The following is a 26,952-nucleotide window of genomic DNA, read 5'->3' as shown; positions in this document are numbered from 1 at the left end:
CCATACAGCTGCCACACAAATCGGTTTCGAAAAAAGTTAACATTAAAACATTCCTGTGTGGGGTATTATAGCTTAGCCGCAGCCGAAATTAATGTTTTTCTTCTTTTTAAATAACATTTAAAGAATTTGTTTACAGTGTTTAACCGCCTACTTGTCAGCATTGTTGACTGTTTAACACAACAATTCATACAGCTTTTCGTCCAAAATTTCATTTACGTACAAACTTTATGACTATCTCCTCTCCTATACTCCCTGTGACTTATCTATTACTCACTTTTTACGACATCTGCTGACAGGTACGGCTTTACTAAGAGCAATCCAAACACAACCTATCTTCATATGAATTTATCATGCTCATAAATGTATGTACCACTCATACTATATATTCGGAGCAAAATAAATTTTATCGAAACCCTCAGCGCATGCTCACTCTTCTTTATCTTGTCGCAGGTGCGCTCCAAAAGCTTCGAAGCTTTTACTTAGCATATTGATAAGGCACACATATTGTCGGAGATTATTGCTGAACGAGTGCTTAATTAGTAAATACTTTCAATGCAAATTTACTGAACGCGCTACAATAAAACAAGTGYCTAAGGTGTTAGTAGAAAATAATTACACTTTATTAAATTAATAAAAATCAGACTATAAATAGCCAACTTGCAAAAACCGCAAAATGTATTTCTCAGATGTCATCTATTTGTCATTCTTAATGATTTTATTGTTTATCGTAAGTAAACAGCTGGTTTAAGCAATAAATTGCTACGTTAACCGTGTGCATATGTGYGCTACATTTCACTTTCATTGTTTTTTAAGATACTCTATAAGGGCTTCAAACATCAAGCGGAAAGCCATGTGCGTACCTATTATCAAACACCTGAGCCCAGAAGGCCACGACGAACTGTTGAAATCGCAGGTTAGTAGAAAAACAACCAAAGTTTATGGATTCCATCATACAATTTGAAGTTTGGCGGAGAGATTTTTTTTTTCAATTCAAATGAACGTGCTCAAAACGTGTTGACATTTGTGTTATTTATTGTTGCATTCTGACAGCCATTAATTTTTTTTTTTTGTTTTGCGTAAAATTATCGATGAAATTAAGGGCATTTTGCATTCATTCATTCATTGACAAATTTATGTATACAAAAGTGGTGCCGAATAATAATTTAAATAAGAGTTTAGACACAAATCTTATCTATTTAATTTCGATTACGTCAAATTCAATGACAATGACAATTATTTGCGCCAAATTGACAACCAGTTGAAAACTTTATAATCGAAACWTTTAATAAAATTGTTGTGAAATCTTATCGTTATTAAAATTACTAGAATATTTCTGTTTSTTTCAATTTTCTTGATGACAAATGCATTGCAATTCAAATTGTACTATTGTCAATTAAGCTGATGTTTTTGACATTGAATTTGACATAATGGAAACTTCGTTCAATTTATAAAGTTTTTTTTTTAGCAATAGTAGTTTTCCCGGCCAACATAAATTCAAACATATAGTATATGATACGTTAAGGAAAATGTATAGTATTATTATGTATTAAATTGCCGTACAGACTGTAGTAATAAGAGCGTCTTAAAGGGGTTACATGGGTTTTCTTGGGTAAAAAAACAGCCTTCTTTCATACATTTTTTTTATCATATAAAATATAAAATATTATATTTTACTTATTGTTACGACCATCCCCTTTTATGGGATATGTAGAAGTTCTGAAATTTTTAGCAAAAAATATTTTAAACTTGGCCATTGCGACGCAACTTGCGATGAACCCTCTTTGGTAGGATAACTTCCAACAAGAAAAAATGCGTGTTTTAGAACTTAGAACTTGGCGGAAGAAAACGAAACTGAAAATTGGAGTATTGGCACACAGTTTTGCAAAAAAAGAAAATATAGCGCCATTTTTTTTTAAATAGTTGTAATTGAAAAAAATCCTTCGTCCAAGTCCTTAAGAATTGTATTTTAAAGACCAATGTTACACCATAAAGATAGAGAAGAAGAAGAGCGTTTAAAGACTGCGCACTTAGCCAAGCTAGCCATGAGTGCACAAGGCTRTATCTCCGAAACTATTACTCGGATTAACTTSAAAATTTAGGACAATATTCTAAAGGTGCTGTAKAATTTAATAAAACAATAAACAATAAATAAAATCCTTAAGCCCATGTTATCCTTTATATAAATAGTTAATATTATGTAAGATTATGTTTTTCTGAGAAATTATTGTGTACCCAGTAAATTTCAACGTATTCCTATTGCGTTATTGGAGGACAATATTCTACTTTAATCCTTAAACTGATTATAATTATATGTATCTAATCATTTATGTCATATAAATATACCTAATGAGGTTAATTCAGCACTCAGCTAACAAATTCCAAAACGTATCTGTCACGCTGTAAAGTTACATAAGATTATTTAGTGCTTCTTAAGAACGCATTCTTTATGTTTCAAGAGCTTTCTTAATTRCATTTTTCAAAAGCTATTGATAAGTTTAAATCTATTACAATAGAACACGAAGAACGTTAACTTCGGTTGMAGCGAAACTATAATACTCTACACAAATTATGCAGTTTCGATACAACTTCAGTTGGGTGTCATATGACAGTAGTATACCGATATTGCCACGTTGCTTTTMACAATAATTTCGTGAAGATATCTCGTCAAATAAAAWTGTTTTCATTACAAGAAATTGATTTTAATGGGTCAGTTTGTATGTCAGCTATATGCTATAGTAGTCCGATCAGAACAATTACTTCGGCAGTTGCACCGTTGACTTAAACTAAGATATCTTTCAAATGAAAAAGTCTTCTATAGMAGAACATGATTTGGTTCAATTTGTCTTTATGGTAGCTATTTGCTGTAGTGATCCGATTAGCTGAGCGATTAGTTTCCTGCTGGGTTCGTACCAAATTGCCATAAAATGCCCTATTTAGGGTATAATAACAGATAGTTTTTTATAACCGAAGTTATTGTAATATTACACCATGATAAAAAAAATTGCAAATTTTATCTCCACTTATTATTACTGTTATCAAAATTAGTAGGTATTTATTTCCAAGTGAATGCTCACAGCTTAGACAAAATTATTGTCGGTGAGCCTTACCTTCGGATTGTAAACAAGCAAGTTTTACGACTAAATAATTAACTTTTGTTTGCAATTAATTTTTTTTTTATAAAAGTAAAAACACGGCATCATTAAATAATGTTTCGAATTGACTTGACAKAATTTGAAAACAAAAACTTAAAAGTAGTGGCGGTTTGAGTTGATACAGTTCCAGCCGAAGCTCTTGGCGGTTACCTTCGTTAATCCTGGGAGGTTCATCTAAAAGCAGTTGAAAAAAACATTAATTTTTCAGTAGTTTTGAAAAAGCTATATAAATTYCATTGAAATCTATTTGGAGCTACAGTKGTCACTAGTTTAAAAAACRTAGTTTTTAGAAAAASGCTTTTGAAGTTTTACACCAACGCTGCAGAGCGCTGTTCCCACGACAGTTRGAYCTAAKTAATCGGAACGGACCTGGATTTTTATACAGCCAAGGACTGTCAACTCGGTCCTATTCCTTGAAATTACTTCAAGAATGTTTTCCGTCGCTACAAAAACAGCGGCAATAAACTTTTCTTATTATTGAATAACTCGTAAAAGTATTCGTCAGATGTACTTAAAATGTTTAGAGAAGTGTTCTACGATACTAATAATCTGAACAATATCTGAACTACCCCTCAATAAATAAATAAATATTTTAMATAAATTATTAAGARCTATAATTAATGAAGAAAAAAATATAAATAAAAAATAACGCTATTTTGAATCATACGAAATTTGCATTACATTTCCCACCCTTCTCTGTGTCATTATTTGTTTGTTTTTAAATGTTTGAAAATTCCAAAACGAAAAATGATTTGTTCCAACGTCATTGATATTTCAATTATGGCGCAAATTAGTTATCAAAACAAAATCATTACAAAATTTATAACGTGTAAAAATCGTAATTTAAACAACTTTAATCAAACTCTCGAAATCTAAGCCTCTACAATATGGATGAACTCACCTATATTTATTGCATGTTGGGGCTTTTCGCTATCGCACTTTTACTAAAAGTAAGTACGTCAGCGCAGCGTTTTGTAATGGCAGTGATAGCAGCAACACTCAAATAAAATATTGCATAAGTTACAATAAATAAATGAATATTAAGGGTGTTCACTTCTCTCTTAGTGGATGATAAAACTCTTTTGTACMATGGAAAGGCATTTATACTATCAGATGCGTCGGCGTACCCATATACACCGCGTTCCACGCTATGTACGGCATGCAGGTCAGTGCTAAAAGTCATTAAAGTCATTTACAAATACATTAATTGTGGGTGCGTCTAATAGGTAGTGCGTGTGATGTCTCTTGTTATAATMAAGTTCAATAATGCACGAAATAATAAAAATTTAATCAAATAGTTGCGAAAATTGCATTATGCTTTTTATCGATTGCTTCCATCACACCTTTAAAAGCTCGTTCAATCGGCAATTGTATTTATGTACATRCATATGAGTGATAAAAAAGGATTGTATTACTATAYGAGTGCTTGAGAGCAARCCATYCTTCAGTGGAGCGGAAACATGTGAGACGTGTCAAGAGATCTTGCACACCTTGTTGCAAAAGTGCTGGGAATATGCCGTCCGCCCCTGGTGACTTATAGTTCGAGAAGAAGCCAGTGTCCACTTGATTCAATCTGCAGTGAATAATTTKATTGCAGCTGTCCCATTCGAGCGATCTGGTCTATGTGCGATCTTGATGCTTGATGTCAGCAATTTAATGCTTAATATTGACGTAAGCTCCATCTTCTGTTTGGTCGGCGGTGACTCTTACTTATCCTTACATATTCTTAGAAACAGAGATGTCATTCATGTCAATTTGAGAGTGCAATGTCCCATTCATATACAACTTGCGTCGTTTTGCTGAACAATTCATTCTTTAAGAGGAAGCGATAAAAGCAAAGGGTACATTGTATGTCAAAATGAACCCTTTACTTTCCAAACTTCAATCCAATAAAATTGGCGACTGTTGCTTGAAAAATCGTAAAAAAATTGTAGGTTACATTTCTTCTTTTTCTTAATTGGCGTAGACAGCGCTTACGCCATTATAGCAGAGTTAACAACAGCGCTTCTTCTTTTCGCTACGTGTCGCCAATTGGAGATTTCAAGCGAAGCCAGGTCCATCTCCACCTGGCCTTTCCAACGGTAGGGACATCTTCCTCTTCCTCTGCTTCCCCGGGCGGGTACTGCGTCGAATACTCTCAGTGCTGGAGTGATTTCGTCCATTCGGATGAAGCCGCTGTCTCTTAATTCGCTGAACTATGGCAATGTGGTCRTATATCTCGTACAGCKCATCGTTCCATCGRATGCGATATTCGCCGTGGCCAACGCGCAAAGGGCCATAAATCTTTCGCAAAACTTTTCTCTCGAAAACTCGCAACGTCGACTCATCAGTTGTTGTCATCGTCCAAGCCTCTGCACCATATAGCAGGACGGGAATTATGAGTGATTTATAGAGTTGTGTTTTTGTTCGTCGAGAGAGGACTTTGCTTCTCAATTGCCTATTCAGTCCGAAGTAGCACCTGTTGGCAAGAGTTATCCAGCGTTGGATTTCCAGGCTGACATTATGGGGTCGCCTTTTTTGTGGATTGGGCATAGCACACTTAAATTCCAATTGTTGGGCATGCTTTCGTCCGACCATATTTTACAAAGAAGGGTATGCATGCTCCTTATCAGTTCTTCGCCGCCGTGTTTGAATATCTCGGCCGGCAGAAATGAAGAATTTCTGCCGTTACAACAACAACAACAATATCTCGGCCGGCAATTCATCGGCCCCCGCCGCTTTGTTGTTGTTCAGGCGGGTAATTGCTACTCGAACCTCTTCCTGGTCAGGCAGTGGAACGTCTGCTCCATCGTCATCGATTGGGGAATCGGGTTCGCCTTCTCCAGGCGTTGTGCGTTCACTGCCATTCAGCAGGCTGGAGAAGTGTCGTTGTTGGGAGTTACATATGCTTTGTTTTAATTCACTTCGAYGTGAACGAAGTCATAAAAAACATATATCGAGAAAATCTGTCAAATCAAACTTCTGACGTAAAGCTAAGCAAAAGTTGTATGTGAAYCAGCCCTAAGYCATCTACTCAATGTGACAGTTGCTTCAATGGACCAGGTTAGATGTTTAGCAAATAGAAAGACTGCAAGGGCTAGATTTAAAATAGGACAAAAAATTGTTTCAACAGGACTTTTGTAGCCATCGGACAAGGTCACTAATAATAATGGACAACAATAAAAATAAACCTAAAATTGCCTTTGGTTACCAGTTATTGCCGATTAGCAGCTATTTCAATTGACACAGTTTCGAACTAAAACCAAATACCATTTGACGTTTGAAAAGCTGCGAAGGAAAGCATATTATTTTTAACCCTGATATTTTACAATAACCAGGCTTGTGCCAGAAACCGARAAATTGATCCAGTCTTGTTTTTACAAACCGAATTATTTCAATTCAGGTGTTTTGCAAACCGAATAAATTTCATTTAATTCAAAGCCTTTCTTTTTCACATCAAACCATTTTCCAAAAATGTAAATTTTATCTAACTTCATAAGTATTTCTATTCGTTGCTGACGCCACCGACCGGGTCTGATTAGATTAGGTAAGCGTTCCCTTAATTGTGAACTCATCAGTTTCGAAGTTTTCTGCAATTCTCCTATGACCAGGCGCCCAAACTAGCCTGGCACCGAAAACACTTTATGCTATTACTAATGACTTCAGATACTCTTTGCCTAAGCTTGAGCGCGCTGGCGGATTGAATGCAGTCCTCTAATGAAGTTGCATTTCGAAGCTGGGCCTCTATAGCAACTTCTGCTTAAGAAATACTTAAGATACCAGGCCATCATGAAGCTTAAATTAATGGAGAGCTCTCGGCAGAAAACTCTTCCTCGTACCTCCCTCTACCCACATATCTCTAATGGGCATTTTGACATCACAAAGTAATCCGATTTCTAGCACTGGTATGTGAATACATTTTATACATTTTTTTAAATGAAATATTTTATTGAATTGCGGAYAGTCGTGGTTTTATCAGCTATTACTCCCGTTGCAAAAATATCTTCGTCAGGTTACATCAATACTCTACTCTCTCACATTTAGTTTATTTCGATAGATATGTATTTCTGTGAGTGAACAGCTAAGCCTTATAATATTCGATAAATATCAACAAAACATTATCAATCATGAATTTATTATCATTTAATTAGCTAAGCGAATACAATAAGCATGTATTTTTTCCTTCCGGTTGAATTTGGCTTCATAACCTTTTCCAGTGGTGTTTTCGTTTATAGTTGTAGCTCAGTAGTCTCCACTGTTTTATGCAGTATTACACCGTACTTTCAAACAGAGAATTTGTCAAWAATATACAGCGTAATGCCGCTTTTAGAAGTAGCTGAAGAAATCGATTTTTTTGGCTGTAAATTAAAACGAAGCAATTAATTTTAGTTTATAAAAAKACGCTTTTAAATGTTTTGAATAATTTCACTTAGTTTTATTCTCACGTGAAAGAGCTAGAGCTTGAGTTAATCTCTCGACGAAGTGACACATTTATTGAACAACACTCATGTGACTGATTAAGGGATTAGTGAATCAGTATATAAAATTAGCGCTGCGTCGTCATGATCACTTTACAGCGAAACACATACACAAGCAAACATTCGAACAACCATTTGTTTTAGTTAGAGAGATTATTTATGATATCCTTTTGAATTTGTTATAACAAAATTATAATTAAATATTTATTTTTCGGAAAAACAATTAGAGTACATTGTAAGCACATACATATGTACTCTTTGTTTTGTTTTATCAGTTGACATAATTTATTGCATATTTACTAGGCTACTGTTTTACGCTTCGGCCACTACATATGTATACATACCTATGTGTTTACACATATACCTTGTACATGCAGACAAACATAGTAACGAGTATATCTAAATTGTGAAATAAGCTGGCAAAAGTCTACAGCTAAATTTTGTTGTAGTTGTGATTCGACGAATTATTGCAAATCATTATAGATAGATAATGTCCCTGGGTTCATGAAAATAAATAAATGTGTCTATAAAACTTATTTTCACAACCCAGTGAGCAAAACGTGCTACTCATAAAATATTGTATATAAAATATGTGGTTAGGTTCTGATTTCAAACAAGACTTTAAATCACGTAAAAAAGCAAATCGAATTGATTCGAACTTTTTGGGCACCTAAAATAGCAAATATTGGAAAGATTAAAAAAGACAACCAAGAATCGAACAATAAATCGATTAGTTGGAAAGCGATTATTTTCCAAATTCATATAAATAATTCGAAATTTTGGCGAAAGTTGTTGTAGATACCAAAAATATGAACTTTAATTTATATATTGATTACCGTAACCAGTTCTCCCTCTTTCTTTTTGTAGTAGGAGGAAGCATCGAAAGCCGGAGTGCTGGACTTTAATCCGCTAAACCTAAACTACTCATCTCATGTCCCTCCCACGGGTCCACTGAACAAAATATTGCTCGCACATAATTGCAGTCAAATTTTCCTCCGTAAGACTACCTCTAAGTGTGGTTTCAGCTTATACCTTATACTTGAAAACCAATGCCCATGATAGATTATGTGTTCAAAGTTTTTCATATACTGTGTATCGACTGAAGTCATGACGACATTTTAATAGGTAGTTTCTATAGCACCCATGGCCACTRAGTGTTTGARTCAGGSGGAAATCCAGGTTCCCATGTTGTCTATCGATACCCGAATGTATGTCCGGAATCAGTATCTAGCTTCACTGTCCTTTGCATGAAGTTTCTCTTTTTTCTACTTAGACGCCCCTGATAAGTTATATATTYGCACGAATTCATATCCCAGGGTATTAATCGGCACCAATCTGGCTAATACATACTTATCACGAGTAYTGCAGAAWGTCTATACCCTGMATTAGTTGGTCTATCATATGWTTTTATGTCTAGCGCCTGTATCCATATTGMAGCCGCATACARTATAACTGATCTCATTACTTTAGCTATTAAAAATCGTCGGCTGCAACGCACACAACCTTTTTTTGCCATCATTCTAGATAAAACATTATAGAATTTTTGAATTTGAGTCTTGAGTTTACTATTACTCCAAGGTACTTCAACTATGTTTATTAATAAATATTCCTGGATGAACAAGAGTTCTGTTTTCTACTCAGTCAGCTCTAGRCTCRTGGTAGAAAACCATCGGAGCAAACCATTTACAGTGCCCAAGAGTGAACATTGTGGTAGAGATAATGTAGCTCCCAGTGACCTCGTCCGTGTCGACGACAACAATCTCCTACTTTGAAAATACTTATTGTAATATTTATCAGATAATGAGCAGCGTGTATTTTGTATATATTACGGGTATCCGACAAGGGAATGGGTGAAAAATCTTAAAAAGTATATGACTTACTTATAAACCTTTATTAAAGGTTAATTCAATTTAGATTTTATTTCAGCATTTCTAGAATTTATCTACATAGGTATACGTATGTATATAAGTGTTTAAGCGAACAAAACTGAGTAAACTATAATATCGAACTGAATTTTAATATATTCAGCAGTTTATTTAACATTGTGCCCTAAATCTTTCCATCAAAAGATTTAAAATATGTCGGATTTTTCATTCTATTTATTCCATATGCATGGGTAAGTATTAATCTTGCCAGAAATGTTGTTATTTTGAACGCGTTTGGTAATTCACTTTTATTTGAGCGTATACTATGAAGAGACTAGCTGTACTCTTTTGAATCCTGAAAAGATATTTGTTTTTTTTTTCAGGCTTTTACATACTAGCATCTTTTCTACCCCAACGGATGCAAAATGAGACTAGTCACATTTAAACTTKTTATTTAAACCAACTTTAGTTCAGTTCTAACATTCTACAACTAAGCAATCTCCAATTATATCCTATAGACATTCCAAATTGTACCCTGAAGAGCATAATACTGGCTGCTATGCTTAAAATTATACTCGCACARTGTTTGGCAGGGTTTGGCAAATAAAGACACAATACAATGTAAACATACACACGCATTTTTTGCGGTCTCTTGTGGTTTATTGGGCTTGCGCTTTATCAATTTCTTTATAAAAGACTACAAGTGAAGTCAAATGTCAGCGATATATGTTATTTTAGTTGTGTCGTGATAACCAGGCTCTGTTAAGTGTTCCGTTATTTAGTTAGTGCCTACCAAAAAGAAAGCAAAAAGCCAAAAAAGTTGATATAATAATAAAACACAAATTGAAACAATCGAAAACAGGAATATTATATTATAACAGTATTTGTTCTCTGTTTAAAGAATAGCATTATTTTCCACCCTTCCCGATTGTAATTATAATTCTCCAATTATAATTACACAATCAGCGATAACTGTGTTATAATAAAACGACAATAGTGCATAGCTTCTACTCGGCATWTTGAAAATGGATTATGTCGCTGCTATGTTTATAATAATTACAGTTTTCTGCATCATCTATCTCATATTAAGAGTAAGTGTTGACCTGTGCTTCGTAAGCGCTTATAYTATATTGCAGCTTGCATTCAGTGACACTCGGGTTCTATTTCTTATTTGTTAACATGGGTGGTTCATATCTTTTAGGTCTGTGCAGTTATGTATGGTGGTCCAGTTAAAGAAAATAACAGTAATGAGCGCGGTGTGCGTAGACGTGTAATACGACGTATACGTATCGAGCCGGCAAATGCTGCCGAAAACGGAGGCAGCACAACGACAACAAATACAATACCTGAAGCTAGTAGCAGCACAGCAACGGAAGGTACGAGTAAACCTATTAGTGTCTATTATTGATTGAARAATTTTGCATCTTTCATTTTGAAATGCGACGAGATCCCTATATAAGAGTTGTGTTTAAARTTTCTAGAAACAGTTTCTCAGTTGTTTTTTTAGGTTATGTGAGTTATTAGTGCAGTGCACCTCATGTACAACTGAGCGCGAGGAATCAAGCTCAATGTACATACCATGCATATACTACGTACATACTGCATATACATTTGTTTCGAATAAAGTATTCTTATTTATTTACCGATAATTTATTATCACTGGAAAACTGCCGCAATCACTAATGGTTATTACGTTTTTTAAAGTTTGAATAAATCAAATTTCCAAAACTTAAACGGCAATGGTTAAGCAATTTACAAATTTATGCGTGCAATTGTTTCTTTTTTGTAAGGAGGAGTTGAGGTGTGTATTATAAATCTATTTCTTGTAGTTGTTTGTACTCAATTCCACTTCAAATGAAAATATGTATCACAAAATTAGGAGGAGTTTTGACTGTTTAACACAAACCTGTGTGCCGTTGCCGGTAACATTTAAAATTCTCGTAAAAGTCCATACATTTTCGTAATAACAGTTGGTAACATTGAAAAAATTTTAATTAAATTTGTTTTAATTCGAAATGCAAGTTAAGGGTGTAGTTGGTTTAAAGTTTAGTTGTCTTGATTTAATTTGCTATAAAATTCTAAGAATTATTCCATAAAATCAAAATACTTGCAAGTTCATTAAGCAACAATCAAAACCAACATTCACGTTTAATGTGCTTAATTTACCTTATTGACATAATTTTAACGAGGATCCAACACACTTGAGATATAAAAAAATTACAAATTTGTTGGTAAATCTTATTTATTTACAAATTATCAGTACGACATTAAATAAATTTTTTAACCATCTTAATATTATGACAGAAATAAGTAGAACAGTTTTTATAATCCAAATTTCATAATTAAAATTTTATTTTCAATATACAAAACCTAATATCTAAAAGATAAATCTAGCACGTGAATTATTTTAAGTCTCCGGGTTGTATCGCTATTATTTAGTGGGGCCATTGCCCGAGCATTTTTATGATCAGTTACTCCTTCAACATATTCTGTGCTTATTCCGCGATTTTTATTTAACGTATAAAATGTTYAGATCTTTATAAATTTGGTCATAGGTGCATTAATAATAAGTCTAAGCATTTTAAACTGATGTTGTTGAAAATTTTCTATGTTCGATTGTCTWTCGGTACTCCACAATCAGCATATGTCTGTATATGCTTTAAGCTAGCTTTGTAAAACCTGACTTTGTTCTCCAAACTAAGCTGTGATTTTCTCCCAAACACCCCACATATTTTGTTTTTGCTTTTATACTGAGGTTTTTTGTCCTGTTTTTAATATAAATGCTCAAGTTAAACTTCGATTTATATCTAATTCAAGATATCTTAAACATTTACTATGAGGAATTTGTACAATATTTGAAAATATTGCCGGACAGTTTACTCTTCTAGAGACAAATGTGTTGTSTTTTGACTTCTCAGTATTAACCTTTATTTTCCACTTTTTAAKCCATCGCTCTATTTAAACTACAAGTATCCAATTTTAAATAAGTTCTTTAGTTGCAATTATAGCTACATCATCAGCATAGATAGAAACTTGAACATTAGCAGCGAATATTGTTTAAAGRTCAGGTTTTGGAATACTGCCTTCTGGGATATCTGCAAGTATATAGAGTAGTTTAGAAGTTTCTTCTTTCATTTGAAATTAACATAAAAGTCTCGATTATTTAAGTGTGATTTTAATAAAAGGAAAAGTTGAACAGGAAGCACGTTTTACATGCCACACTTGGTCAAATACCCGTTGCATACCAAGAAATACTTTTAGCAGTACACATAAGGAAATAGCTTAAATAAAACCACCAGACGAGGTTACCAGTTTTTTTTATCCCTATTACGCATCTATATCAGAATAGTTGCCGTTTCACATCAGAATACCAATATGTACTTTATAAATAAATATCGTCTATCTAACGCAGCAGATGAGATGCCTTTCTTCATTATATTCATATCTTGCAAARTTTTGGGGTTTGAATATCTTTAATATTTTGTATTCATTTGCGAACGTTTCTAGCCGCATATTGATCCTCAAAAATATTGAAATATTTTGAAATAAAATGTATTGAATTAGTAGTTTTCGATCGATTGCTGCCAATAGCATAGATTATACTAAAGAGAATCTGTCTAAACAMTTACGCTTACGCGGTTATAGCTGAATTTGCAAATGCGCGCCAGTCGTTCATGCTTTTCACATTTTTGCGCCAATTGGAGATTCCAAGTGTAGCAAGGTCCATCTCCACCTGGTCTTTCCAACGGCGCGGTTGTTGAGGCCCATGATATCGATGTCATCGGCATACGCCAGCAATTGTACACGCTTGAAGAAGATTGTACCTTCTCTATTCAGCTTTACAGCTCGAATTATTTTCTTCAGGTGTAGATTGAAGAAGTCGCCTTGAACGGCACGGACAGGTCAAAAAGGCAGCTCTTTTGGTACTGTCAAAAACAGCTTAGAAATCGACGATGGTGTGTGCTGATTCTCTTTTCACGGTTTTTTTTTTTTGTTTGCACGATTTTTCGCATGATGAATATCTGGTCAGTTGTACGTAATATACCCTTTTCTGTTGTGGACCATCTTACGGTAGAGCGGTCTGCATCGTCCGGAACAAACTGTAGGTAAATGTCTGATCAGAGTGAGGCAAAACTTCACATGATGAAAGATCATTGCCTCCTGTCTAGCCGGAAMACTACGCACGTTTTTCGGCAATCACTTACTTCAATTTAATGAGTTGTTGTGGATGGCGTTATAGCAATAATGCTTTTATCCCTTCTTCTAATCTCCCCAAATGTAGAKCATTATCTTGGTGCCATGGATAGTTGGCTTTTCATTTGATTAACCTGGTTGTTGAGGTCCCATTTATAGTTTCTTGCATTAAAAGGCGTTGTAATGGATCCATTATTATAATAATACGATACAAAAATTAATTATTTTTGTAGCATTTTTGGCATGTAAAGTCGCCCTTCAACGTCTCTTGGCTTGAATTCATATGGCACTCAATTTACATGATTTTGAATAAATTATGCTGCTTTAAAATATTTTAATCCTGCTTGAGTCACTACCAAAGATTTCGTGAGCTTGTTTTGTTTGCGACAATTTTCTTGGAGTAATATTCAAGCTTTATAAAATACAGAAACTTTTCAACGCATGTTTGAAATATMAAAATAATAACCAAGTTCCGCTATCTTTTGGCAAAGCGCACGAATATCGTTCTAAACTTAACAGATCACATACACTTCATTTTCTTGAGAATAACTGTGATCTAGTGAGCTTACATTTTAGATATTTTTATACCCTGAATGGGGTATATATTATGGTATTAACATCCATAATCAAACGTCGGACACCCTATAAAGTATATATTTAAGTGATCACTATGTTGAGCTGACTCGGTTTTGAAATTTTGCAAAATTCATTTTCTCTTTAAGAAGCTGCTCATTTCATATACATATGTATAGCTGCCATACAAACTGAACGATCGGAATGTAGTGCTGGTATGGAAAACTTATGCATTTGACAAGATATATTCACGAAATTTGGTATAGATTATTTTCTAAGGCAACAATATAATCTCCGAAGAAATTGTTCATATCGGATTACTATAGCATATAGCTTCCATACAAACTTAACGATTGAAATGCTCAAATGCTTGTATTGGAGACTTTTACAGTTAACGAGATATATTCTGCAAATTCGTCATGGTTTATTCTCTAAGGCAACGCTGCAATAGTTGAAGAAATTTTTCAGGTCGGATAACAATRCCATACAAARCGTCTAAAAGATCCATTTTCTTAATTAATAAACCTTAATGTTTCTGGCAAACAACTTGGCTAAAAAGTACTCGCAAAACGTCTTCCTTTGGATGGAAAGCACTGGCCTGTTMCGTCATTAGATTTATTTAAACAAATAGTTACTACAAGAAATGCAACTGTGAAGGGTATATTAGCATCGGTGCTAACGTTTTTTCTTGTTTTAATAAAGCTTAATAATTTTTCGCCTAAAACTTAATTCAAAATTTCAAAGGAAACATGTCCGTCCCTCGCACATGTCGAATTTAAAATTTTTCCAAACTTAACTTCGCATTATTTTAATGCAGCCATTAACATGGTAGTGTCTTGATTTATGCACTAATGACAAGTGTTCACTTTATTTTGCTTGTATCCGTACCAGCACCTGCTAACCAACAGTAATAAAGCACTAGTAATTTTCGAAAGTACGCCATAAGATTCTAATTGCGGCAACGAATACAAATAATAATGTTATTGTTCAATTAATGCGAGTATTCTTTTTTATGAACGCATTCAGCGAATCATTTACGCCGCAATTAATAACATTTTAACTATGCTAACTCATAAGTGTTATTATTTGTACAGTTACTGGTAAAAAATGGCTGCAGCGCGTGATGTGATCGACGAGCACACTAACTTAGTTATTTTGGAAATTTGATACTACACATTCTACACACACATATATACGTACAAATATTCCTACAAACATAATATACTTTTATAAAAAGTATGTTGTCCATCATTAGCAGCGCCAGCAATGAGTTGCGGAAACAAAGAGCTGTCAAATCGCTCAGCTAATTTACATTAAACACAAAAACAAAGAGTTCCGCTTACTTACCCCGCAAAAGAAGGCAATGCGCAGTTTTCAAACTGAGTGCAAATTACCGCCACGCCAAGTGGCCAAAGGCGGCCATCAAAATAACGTGCCACAAAACTCACAGAACTCTGAGCAAATAACCATTGTAGTGTTGCTTTTGCTTTACTTTAAACGCATAACGAAATTAGACGTATTAAACTTGCCGTTAATAGAATTTAATTTAATAATAAAATTAACAAATTAAATAAAAATATGAACAGTAGAATACACACAACAGTTCTTATTTCATATTTAATCAATTTAATTTGTGCATTTTAATTTTGCTCTTGGCATTTGCTCATAAAGAGTTACAGTTTGTTTGTCTAGTTATGATTTATGTTTTATTAGTGGCGTGTTTTCACCAGCGTTTTAAATTTACGCCAAGTATTTCCTAGTGCCGCAACGGTACTAACTGTTTGTTAATTTTATTAACTTACACAGTGTTAGCCGACTAACACGAGCGGTAAATACAGCTAATTGACGGAGTATTCTTCGTGATTTACATTTTTTCCCGTCTGACGTGGGTGAGGAAGTTTTCAAGGGCAATGAATTGGTGAGATAATTCAAGTCAGTCTTACAGGTTATTTCATTATCAAGGTTTGTTTTTGTGTTTTCCGTTTAACTTATTGCCCAGCGTTCCATAAAATTATTCAAATAATTTAAATTAGATTAATATATTGATATGTAAAAAACTAACGTTTGGAGTAAGTAGGTGCGTAACCGACTAGTGTGCAGGGGAAGTTTTGTGGAACCCAATTTTTGAAAAATATTGAAAAAATTCTATACTAGTTGAACCGCATCTATAACACCCTTTATAAATACACAATTTTCCAYACAGGAATTTTGATTTGTAAATTTGTGCGTCTGTTAAATATATTACCATTCGATCTGAACAATTTGTTAGGACATTGCTGCATTTTAAACAATTCTTTTGTTGAATACGCGTTTTAGTATAGCGCGCCGTTTCGTTTAAAAAAGTATTCGTTAGAACTTTTTGACCCTATAAAAATCTACAAGTATATCTAAATGATCAGTGTGACGAGCTGAGTCGATTTAGAGATGYTCGTCTGTCTATCCGAACTAGTTCCTCGGCTTGTGTGACATCGATCTGAAATCATCATTGCAGGTAGCTGTCATAACTACAAACTGAACGATCGGAATTAAGTGATGTATGGAAAATGTTTCATTTGACGAGATATTTTCACGAAATTTGGTATGGTTTCTTATCTTAGGCAATAATGCGAAATCCGAAGGAATTATTCGGATCGAATAACTATAGCATATAGCAGTCATAAATATGAACGATCGTAATCAAGTTCTTAACTTAGGGGTAATATGCAGTTAGAAGGCCGAAAAAGCGATTTTTTTCAGAGAAAAATTTTCAATTTATTGTTGCAAAAATGTGCACATATTATGGTATCTTTTAAGTACATTTTAATGTAGTATTAGTAAAAATATTTATTTAGCAAGGAACTACAACTTATCTCTGGGAGCACCTGTCAAAATTTGAGACCAATGCTGGTCACCGACTTTGAAAACACCGTTTTGAGAAAAAACGCTTAAAGTTTAACTTTGTACTACCAACCACTCTGAAACGCATGTAACTTCGAAAATAATCACCGGAACGATATGCAATTTTCTGTTATTTTCTTAAATATACATACATATGTAAGAAAATAAAAAAAAGAAATCGACTTTTTTTTTAATATTAACTGTATTTAACTCTTATAGTTTCGGAGTAACCCAAATCGTCTTTTCTTGTTGTAAATAACTAAGATAAGAAAGTTATAAGGAAGTTTGTTTTGGGATTTCACTTCAGAGAAGATAGTATGTTTTTTTTCATGCTGAAATATAAATGAATGAGAATTAATAACATTTTCGTTAGATTCAACACGAGTTTCCGATGAATTTATAAGTGTAAACAGTTAGTGCTAGGAATGAATTGGCAACTAAGGTTGCATACCTCCAAACAATATTCCAATATATGTACGCACCACAGTTATAGAAAAGTTAGAAACGCCACACAAAATGGTATGAGGCTCGGCGAAATGCCCTTTGGGTTAACTCAACTATCTATGTGTGTACATTTTATTGGTTCATAGTTGTATTTGGTAAACACAAAATTCTCCCAGAGAAGTGAAGTGACCAATTAAATTATTTGGAGAAATTAATTTTTTATTACATTTCAATGTTTTGGTGATTTTAACTAAATAAAACCAAATATACGAATGAATTTTGGAAAAATTGAATTCTATAAACAAAAAATTCAAATGATTGATGATGACATATTTAAATAGATAAACAATTGGTACTTAACGCGGACAATGCCTTTGAAGCATAGCGATAAAGTTGATTAAAAAATCATTATTATTTTAATAATCTTAGTGTGCACATCAGTCATCGGCAAAGTGAATAGGTTTCTTGACAAATTTTTGATTAGGTTAAAAGTTATAATCAAATAATGAATGACTAAATCAAGTGGAATTGACTCCGGCAAATTGTATGAAAGTTAAAGTACGGTCATATTTGGCATGGAAAGAGTCGTTTTTGTTCTTCAAAATTATTTCACGAAAATAAATACTTTAACGAACATATACCACATAAACGCTGATAGCTTGTCATATCAAATGATCACAAAAGAGTTAATACTACTTTTAGAAAAGGTTAACAAATTTTGAAAAAAAACCGATATCATCCTCCTCGTAGTGTAAACTATACAGCGAGAAATCAGCAGGAAGAGTAGGAATCCACTTTTATAAGTACTTGTTGTTGCATAAAGATTATTCTTTCAGAGAAGAGTCAATAAAACTCTAATTGCTACATTGCCACATCTTCACATTGAAACATTTGACTATAAACGTAACATACTGACTGGGACAATATTCCTCCCGGTGCATTCTCTGTAACCATAATTAGTTACAACGTATTTTATGTGCTTTGCGTGAGTAAGACTCCATAAAGATATGCCGGTTTTATTTCTATAGATTGCACTTATAAACCGAGGACTAGGTGCATGTACACAAGTTCATTCGGAAATAGCTTCGTCTTGTCATTTTTGTACACTAAACAGATTACACCACGATGTTTGTAACAAGCAGAACTGAACGTCGGTGACCCTATTATACATATTTGACAAACTGAATAGATTTAGCCACGTCCGTCTGTCTATCTGTTTGTTTGTATAAGTATACGTGAACTAGCCCTTCAATTTTTGAGATATTGATCTGAAACTTTACATACGACGTCCATTTCCCCCAAGAACGCTGTCCATTTGTCGGAACTGCCGATATCGGACTACTTTAGAATATAGTTTCCATACAAACTGGACATTCGGAACCATGTACTTAGAAGGAATATTTTGAACAGTTAGGTCTTCAACTTTGCTTCCCCTTTTTTTTTTTTKTTTTGTAAATTTAATTATTTATTGTATAAAAACGGTTCAAAAGTGTTTTCTCTTATTCCCTCAAAAAGCAATGCTTAATTAACACACGAAATGCTTTATGATCCTTTTTTTTTTTAACGAACACAAAAATTCTATATTTTTTTAATACCTAATAGAAATCATATAGAKGGTAGTAGTAGAGTAATATTGTTATCTATGTATGTGTCAGCCTCAGTAAGGCGTGGACGGGTCCTCAGCAGCACTTTTCTTGAAATTAAAAAAGAAAAGCAACATTTCCTGCAAATGTCGAGAATTCGGCTCAAAAAGTGACATTTTCAGCAGGGTATAAGGTTGGAATGCAAACAGATCTCTACAAATATTTTGTTGGGTTAATGTTGACACAAGTATCCAAGATCGATATAAAACGATTTAATCGACCAGTTCTTGACCCTAGAGACATCTATTGGAAAACGGCGGAAGCAAAGTTGTGGACATATACACAAATCACTATATACTCATTCTTGGGTTTCCTAAGTCGAGTTATATAAGCTTTGAGGTTTTTCATCACCTTTCGGCAGACTTCTGTTATTATTCTGTTATTCTCTCAACCGAGACTGCCGTGTCCTTTTCATTGGGGGTGCTTTTTTTTACGTGTCTAGTCCAAGACCTAGCGCAGGCTGTGAGCTTCTTGAACCATAAGTAAAAAATCGTTTCTGGTCASTCCCAAGTGAATAAGACTTGTTTGGGTGCCAGGCCACAGCGGAATCGCTGGTAACTGCAAAGCTGATGATCTAGCAAGAATAGGCACSCTAGAATYATTATCGGTAGAGTGGGAACGGGTCGGTGCTCCTGCATCYTCTTGTATTCTACTACTGGATAGYTGGRCCTCGCGAATGCTTGGTCAACTCTGGRCCAGCATTGGTACTTGCGCGGTCGCAAAAGCCTTTTGGCCCAAAATAGATCGCAGGAGATCWAGCRATCACTTTGCCCTCAGTAAAGSTAGCCWCTCAYTAGTGGTGGGGCTCTTGASGTGCCACTTCCYTATTGACATACATGCTATAASACTGGAAATCTTACCGGACACCGTATGCAGAAGCTGCTTGGAAGAATACGCGGTAAAAAYTAGCCAGCACTTCCTTTTTGACTGTCGCGCGCTTAGGWGATCAAGACTTAGACAYTTGGGGGCACATACCTTCAGACATCCCACCGAACTATGGGGAATAGAAATTAAGAGCCTTTRTAAATTTGTATTGGCTTTCTATTTTCAATGGCTTCACAAAGGATTACATCTATTAGTCCACGTGCGACCTCTGATCAGCCAACCTAACCTAACCTAACACCCAAGCGAATAGCGCTCAGCGATCTAGCTTCACTTGCGTGAAATTTTACAAATGGATTCAATCCTCCTGGAGCGCGGTTGWAACTCGGCTATAACTGCGTAAACGGTATATACGCCCAGAAAGAAGAAGAAGATATAGTCTTAGATAATGTAGATTTCCCTAAGTGTGACACTTAAGTTATCTGTCGCATGAGTAACTTCCAACTGATCACTTGCAACTAACAAAACGTTACAATAAAATCTCTCCACAAAGGGGTCAACGTAACGTATGAGTAATCTGAGGTTTGCAAAAAGTTGTCTCATTACTCGACTTATTTGTAATTGTTAAAGGTAGTTGTGTSATCCAGTGCATACTCTTGCGCAATTTTACGCCGATATAGCTAAATTCTAGATAATCAATACTATAATCTGCCATTTGAGGTTGGAGAGGGGATCGAGGAGATCACGTTTGGGCAATTGCAGAAATTAACAAATGAAAGCAAACCCAACCTCGACAATGAGAAATAATTAGATAAAMTTTTACTGGATGTGATAAGCACATTTTTTACCTATCTACGTAGATAAGTAGATAAAGATTATTAAATATTCAAAAAAAGAACATTTTTTTCATTTGAGTGTTAAAGGGGGATTTATTAACTCTTTCACTTAAATAAGTACTTTTTTGGGCGAAACATAATGCGTACATTTTTCACATTGTGTGAACTGAAAAAGACGGATGTTGCACTATTCTTTTGCTATTGTGTTCTCTGTAAGATAACCTCAATCAATAAACTTGTGTGTGAGTGAAATTTCCAATACCGTAAGTGCCTTTTTCATACCTTCACTACGTCATCATCACGTTGACTTATATACATAAATGTATGCATAGATACTAATCGCTATTATCAGTGAACCATATACTTTAAGTTATACTACTAAGTTATTTAAAATGTTTTCARTTTCTCAAAACTGACAAATATGATATGCGTAAACTATGAAAACTAACGAATTTTCTAAATGATTATAAAGCATTTTACTTACTAGTTCATACCATCGTAGCCAATTGAGCTCAATCCATATTTTATTTACTGCAAAACGGTTTTGAAATCGTAAGCGTACAACAAGCCTTATAAGAAAACTTTGTTGTTTTACAAAAGTAGTCATTTTAGAATATATTAATACGAGATATCGAAAGTAAGTGCCTCTTTCTTTGATTCCCARAGTGTTAGAGTGTAGCGAATCGAGCAAAATTTGCCAGCTGTTCAAACAAACTGGTAGCACTTACGGCGCAACCTCATACTAACAAGTCTCTTAGCATACTCATATACGCTCCGCTTCATTTTTTGGTGAATAAATTTCTCTTGCTTTAGAAGTAAGCGCCGTCTATATCTTTTTTGTCAAAAAGAATGTTTGCATTGTCAGTTTGCACAGTTATTTGACATTTGTATCATTCACAATAGTAAACATATTAAAAAATACTTCGGAGTATTTAAGATATCATTTACAACACTTTATGGCGCCTACTCTTATAACTAACCTTCAATTTGCTAATTTTTTTGTTGCTGTTACATGTAAATTTGTATACCCTGAACATAGATAATATAATATATTAAGTTTGTCACAAAGTTTGTAACATATTCGGAGATCGTAAAAAGTATATATATAAAAGCGATCAGCGATTTGACCTGAGTCGATTTATCCACGTCTGTTTGTCCGCCTAACTCTTCGTCTGTACATACATATGTACGAAAACTAGTCTGATCATTTGTCGGAACCGTCGAAATCGGGCCACTATAGCATTTAGCTCCGTACGATCAGAATTAAGTACTTGTATGGAATGCTTCTTCATTTGACGAGATGTCTTCAAGAGAGTTGCCATGGATTATTATTAATTGCAATAAATGAAGAAATTGTCATATCAGATTACTATGACGTATAACAGTTGTACAAACTGACCGATCAAAATCATGATAAAGATCTTTTTATACTCCTATGCTACAAAAAAATCATCTGTGAAGGGTCTTCCACCTTCGGTGCACCCGAAGTTAACGTTTTATTCATTTTTGACAAAAGAGCAGCAATTTTGAGTACCAATTTTTCACAAACCAGCTATGACAATTAGTTGTCTTCTCTGTAAGCATGAATGCCTGCCCTAATATTTTCAGAAATAATGGCAATCAAAATAAGTAATAAAGCTTTTGGTATGAAAGTCATATTTGGCTCACCCTTCTAGTAAAGCRTATGTGTCTGCTTAAGATCTTGTGTATATGCGCCTCTATCTGTATCTACATATATATATATATGTATATACGCAGTTTTATATTGTATATACACCTTTGTAGGTGTAGCGCCCGTGAACGTAGTCGCTCTCTGTTCAAAACAGATAAAACAAATTGGAAATTTYTTAGTTTTCACCGCGATATATCATCAGCGTCAATGTACTGAATTTGTTGTGAAAAGTTATTTGAGCTGTACGCGTACTTGGGTGGACGTACTGTGAAGTGCAATTAATTTAAATTTCATGGGATTTGGGCAACTCGAGAACACACAAAAATCTAACGAAACTATTTGAATTGAAACAAACTGTCAAAGACAATATATTTTTTAAAACAGAAACTGAAATAATAATAACTATAGAATTTCGGCAATTTTTTCTTATTTGAGTTGGTAAATCAGTTGAAGAACATAGGTATCCTGTTGGTAGCCTGGAAGACGCATTAAAACGAATATGGCGAATTTATCGGCAGATTTACCGAGTGTTTTACTCTACTTATCAGCATTCTTTATGGTCTTCCTCTCGTTTGTGGTGTTCAGTTTGTGTTTACGTGTATTACTTTGGATCTATATGCAATACACCCAACGTCCACTCAGGGACTTGCATGCAGRCGACAGTGAAAGAAATGGCGGACGCTGTTCCATGCGCTCAGAAAGTGGTATGTTTAAAGGTAGAGAAGTAGTTACGTTATTTCCGAAAACGCCTTAATTTATATTTGGTGACGTGACCGGGCCCTGCAATGAATGGCAGTTGTTTGTTTAGTAAACGTTCAACCGCAAATGTTATCTACGCTTTGTTTTAACACAACATGTGCCGCATAGCTAACTGTACAAAAAAGTAAACAAAACCAACAGTAACAATACTGCCGCGCCTCATCAAGTATTTACCTTAGATAGGTTAGGAAGAGAGCTTTCAAAACCGAGAACTTCCTCTCTTAAATAAATAAAATAATCATGCGTATATATCTCGTAAAAAGTTGGAGCTTAAAAGCACAACGTTATCAAAATTATTGTTATCTTTTATCAAGTAAGAAATATAATTGTCCAAATGTCTAGGAACTTCTTAATTTCGTGAGAGCACGTTCATGAATATATTATATATAAATACRCTACATATGTATGTACATATGCATAAATAAGACAAACGAAGACTTCAGTAAAAATTAAATCCATGAAACTTGGTCACGTGTTCTTTGGCACTTTCGTGTACTCGGTATTGTATATAGGAGCGGAGCAGGTCCACAAAACACAAAAAACCGCAAATTAAGATACAGAACTGTAGTTCACAGATAAGAAGGCCATCCACCAAATTTGTTCTGGCTATTTTTCGATACCTCCTCACCAACCAAATAAATAGGTCAGAAGCATTAAATTCCATAACAGAGATGGTAGAGATTAGAGCTGAAAAACTATCGCCAGTCGGACCAGTCGACAGTTTCCATCGACTATCGGTAGTATTGATAGTTTTCCCTTTGAAATCAACTAACTTTCGCTGGTTTTAATTACGGAGTTATATACAGTTAGAAGACCGAAAAAAGCGATTTTTACAGTTTTTTTCTGAGAAACTTTTAGATTTATTTTGAGAGGAACTACAGCTGATCTCCGGCAGCTCCTCTCATAAAAGACGCTTTGCGGTGACCACTACATACATACCTAAACTGGATCCTCTAAAATTAAAAATCCAAACAGATTTTGCTAAAGGAATGTCAAATCTAGTAAAGCAAATCAAAGAAATAAGCAAAAAAAAAAAAAAATTAACAAAATGGCGGCTACTCCAAAAAAAAAGCCATTTTTAACAAAATTTCGGCCTTAAATTGTTTATAAAAAAGTTTATCGGTGATAAAAATTCTTCAATTAATTACTAAACAATGAAATAGTTAACCGATCTGAACAATTTCTTCGGAGATTATGGTATTAACTTAAGCAGTAATCCATGTCAAATTTCGTGAAGATACCACGTCAAATGCGAAAGTTTTCCACACAAGCCCTTGATTCCGATCGTTCGGTTTCTCTGGCAGCTATATGTTATAGTGTTACGATATCGGCAGTTCCGAGCAGCTTCTTGAAGAGGAAATGACGTTTACAAAATTTCAAAACGATATCGTAAAAACTCCGGGACTATTTCGTATATATACAGACAGGCAGGCGGATAGACGGACAAACGGAAAGACAGACATGGCTAAATCGATTCAGCTCAACATACTGATCATTCATATATGTATATACTTTATAGGGTCTCCGACGCTTCCTTCTGGGTGTTACAAACTTCGTGACAAACCTAATCGTCAGCATATAATAAAACTTTTGAAAACTTAAGAATAGATGATATGTCATTAATAAATAACAAGAACAGAATTGGACCAAGAGTACYTACCTTGAGTAAYGCCTGAAGGAACATTGATTATGTCAGAAAAAGAATCGTTAAATATGACTTGTTGAATTCTATTACTAAGTTAAGAAGCAACCCATTTTAGAAATATTGGTTGAAAACCAGGAAGATCAAGTTAACTCAAAAGCATTGAWTAGTTTACTTTATCAAAAGCTTTACTAAAACCTGTGTATATAACATCAGTATTCTGATTCTCCCTAAAGCCCATGTGATACCAATTCAAGCAAATTCGTTATTGTAGAATTTGAAAACTTTAAGTGAAATTGTGTAGCAAATAGAACCATTTTTTGTACAGCCCAACTTACGCTGCTATTAATGTGAACATAACTGTATATCTAGTATGCCCATTTTATTTCGACACTGTTGCGCATCATAATGACGAATGCTTGTATGCACATAGTCCTACACTATCTTAAATATTTGCGAAAACACATACAAAAGCAAAAGCAAAAAAAAAACGATATTTCGGATATGCTGAAGATATAATACCCTTCACATGTGTATTTATTAAAGCAACTTAAAAATTTGTTCGGTTATTGTAGSATTGCCGTGGACAATAATCTACACCAGAGATGAAGATATCTTGACAAATAAGAAAGTTTTCCATACAAGGTTTTTTTTGTCGATCAGTTTGTATGACGGCAACATACTCTAGTRGTCTGATATCGTCGATTTGGACAAAATTTGCCAAAATTTCGTTGTAAAAATTTAAATCGGCGTGTCATAAAATGACGGACTAGATTATGGAAATACGGACAGTCGGACATGGCATCCACTCAGCTAGTAACGCTAATAATTTACATATATACATACATTTATAATTTAAGGGTATCCATTTCGTTAAGGGTATAAGCGTAAAGTATATATATATGTATACACATATACTTTTGTATATAAATAAGGTTCAATTTGCCAYAAATAAGCGCCTTATTGCCTCACCTGCTTATCAGTTCTGCTCCCCCCATTCATTGTACCGCTCCTAGCCACACACCTCACGCCAATCTTATCAACTTAAGCACACAGCTAGTAAGAATTGATAAGGCTTAGTCGCTCAGATCTTTGTCGGCGTTGTCTTCCTGCCTAAACGTTGGGGTCTACACGGCCTTCAGCCTTCATTGTGTATATGCTTGTACACAGACTTATCAATTGGCTAACAAGACARGTTCGGCGGTTGCACCTGAAAACGTTTTCATTCGGAAAGCTTAATCAGTACGGATAAACAATACAACGAGCGGGTTAAAAATATTAACGATAGGCATATAATGCCAGCAAGGTGGCCGATATCAGGAAAGTCACAATCTTGACAGATATGAAAACGAGGCAATAATAAATACCTTAAAGCGAAAAATAAATTTWTTTGTATATTTTCACACTTCAATTCGTAAACGTTTGCACATATCGCACGCGCATCGAAAATACACACTTGTAATATTCAAAAAAGTTAAGAAACAAAACGATTATTCAAAAATAAAAAAGTTACTAATTCGAWCATAATTTCCCGCCAGCGAAAATGGATATATTTCTGGCTTATATCTTCACATTTTTTCTCATATTCATAATAATGCCAATTACATACTTCATACTACGGGTAACTCTTATTGTATTCACATTAATCGAAATATCTATTAATCATTCCTACATTACTCTCAGTTCGTGCTGTGGTTTGTGTTGGATTATTGCGGCTGCAACAAGTCGTATAGTGAAAATCGACGTGACCGACAAGGTCGGCGGTTAACAATGGGGCATATATATGGTATGTTGTTTATAAGTCTGTCTAATCTTTTTAGGGATGTTTAGGTTTTGTGTTGTTCTAATATTAAAATGTTTCTATTTAGATATACATAGATTTAATAATTGGACACGAGACCATGCTAGATCCTCAACAACTCCTTGAACATTCTATGCTGTAAAACACCAATGATTGTTTACCAATAATATTAGTTTGTCAAAAAAGTCTTGCGGTATTTCTTGCGGTATTCTTGA

The 26,952-nt window shown here is 34.4% G+C and overlaps 1 protein-coding gene across 6 annotated transcripts in view; it reads left to right on the top strand.

Moving 5' to 3' along the window:
• LOC108979007 (clathrin coat assembly protein AP180) overlaps nucleotides 1-26,952 on the top strand; it is a 58,997-nt gene that overhangs the window by 16,311 nt on the left and 15,734 nt on the right. The window contains exons 1-2 of one of the 6 annotated variants that reach the window (XM_018949566.1): nucleotides 538-727; nucleotides 814-913. The exons of 1 other annotated variant lie outside the window; for it this stretch is intronic. In XM_018949566.1, coding sequence (XP_018805111.1) covers nucleotides 674-727; nucleotides 814-913 — 154 coding nt within the window. In that variant the 5' untranslated portion in view covers nucleotides 538-673. Of the gene's footprint in view, nucleotides 1-537; nucleotides 728-813; nucleotides 914-3,907; nucleotides 4,103-4,217; nucleotides 4,318-10,266; nucleotides 10,566-10,675; nucleotides 10,851-22,776; nucleotides 23,240-26,164; nucleotides 26,558-26,619; nucleotides 26,723-26,952 lie in introns of those variants that run through there. 4 more of the 6 variants (XM_018949565.1, XM_018949560.1, XM_018949563.1 and 1 more) reach the window with 4 other exon arrangements.

The sequence above is a fragment of the Bactrocera latifrons genome, unplaced genomic scaffold (assembly GCF_001853355.1).
Source record: "Bactrocera latifrons isolate USDA-ARS-PBARC rearing strain unplaced genomic scaffold, ASM185335v1 scaffold_13, whole genome shotgun sequence".
NCBI lineage: Eukaryota > Metazoa > Arthropoda > Insecta > Diptera > Tephritidae > Bactrocera > Bactrocera latifrons.
Note: the sequence above shows the minus strand (reverse complement) of the source record. Positions and strands in the feature narration are given on the sequence as shown.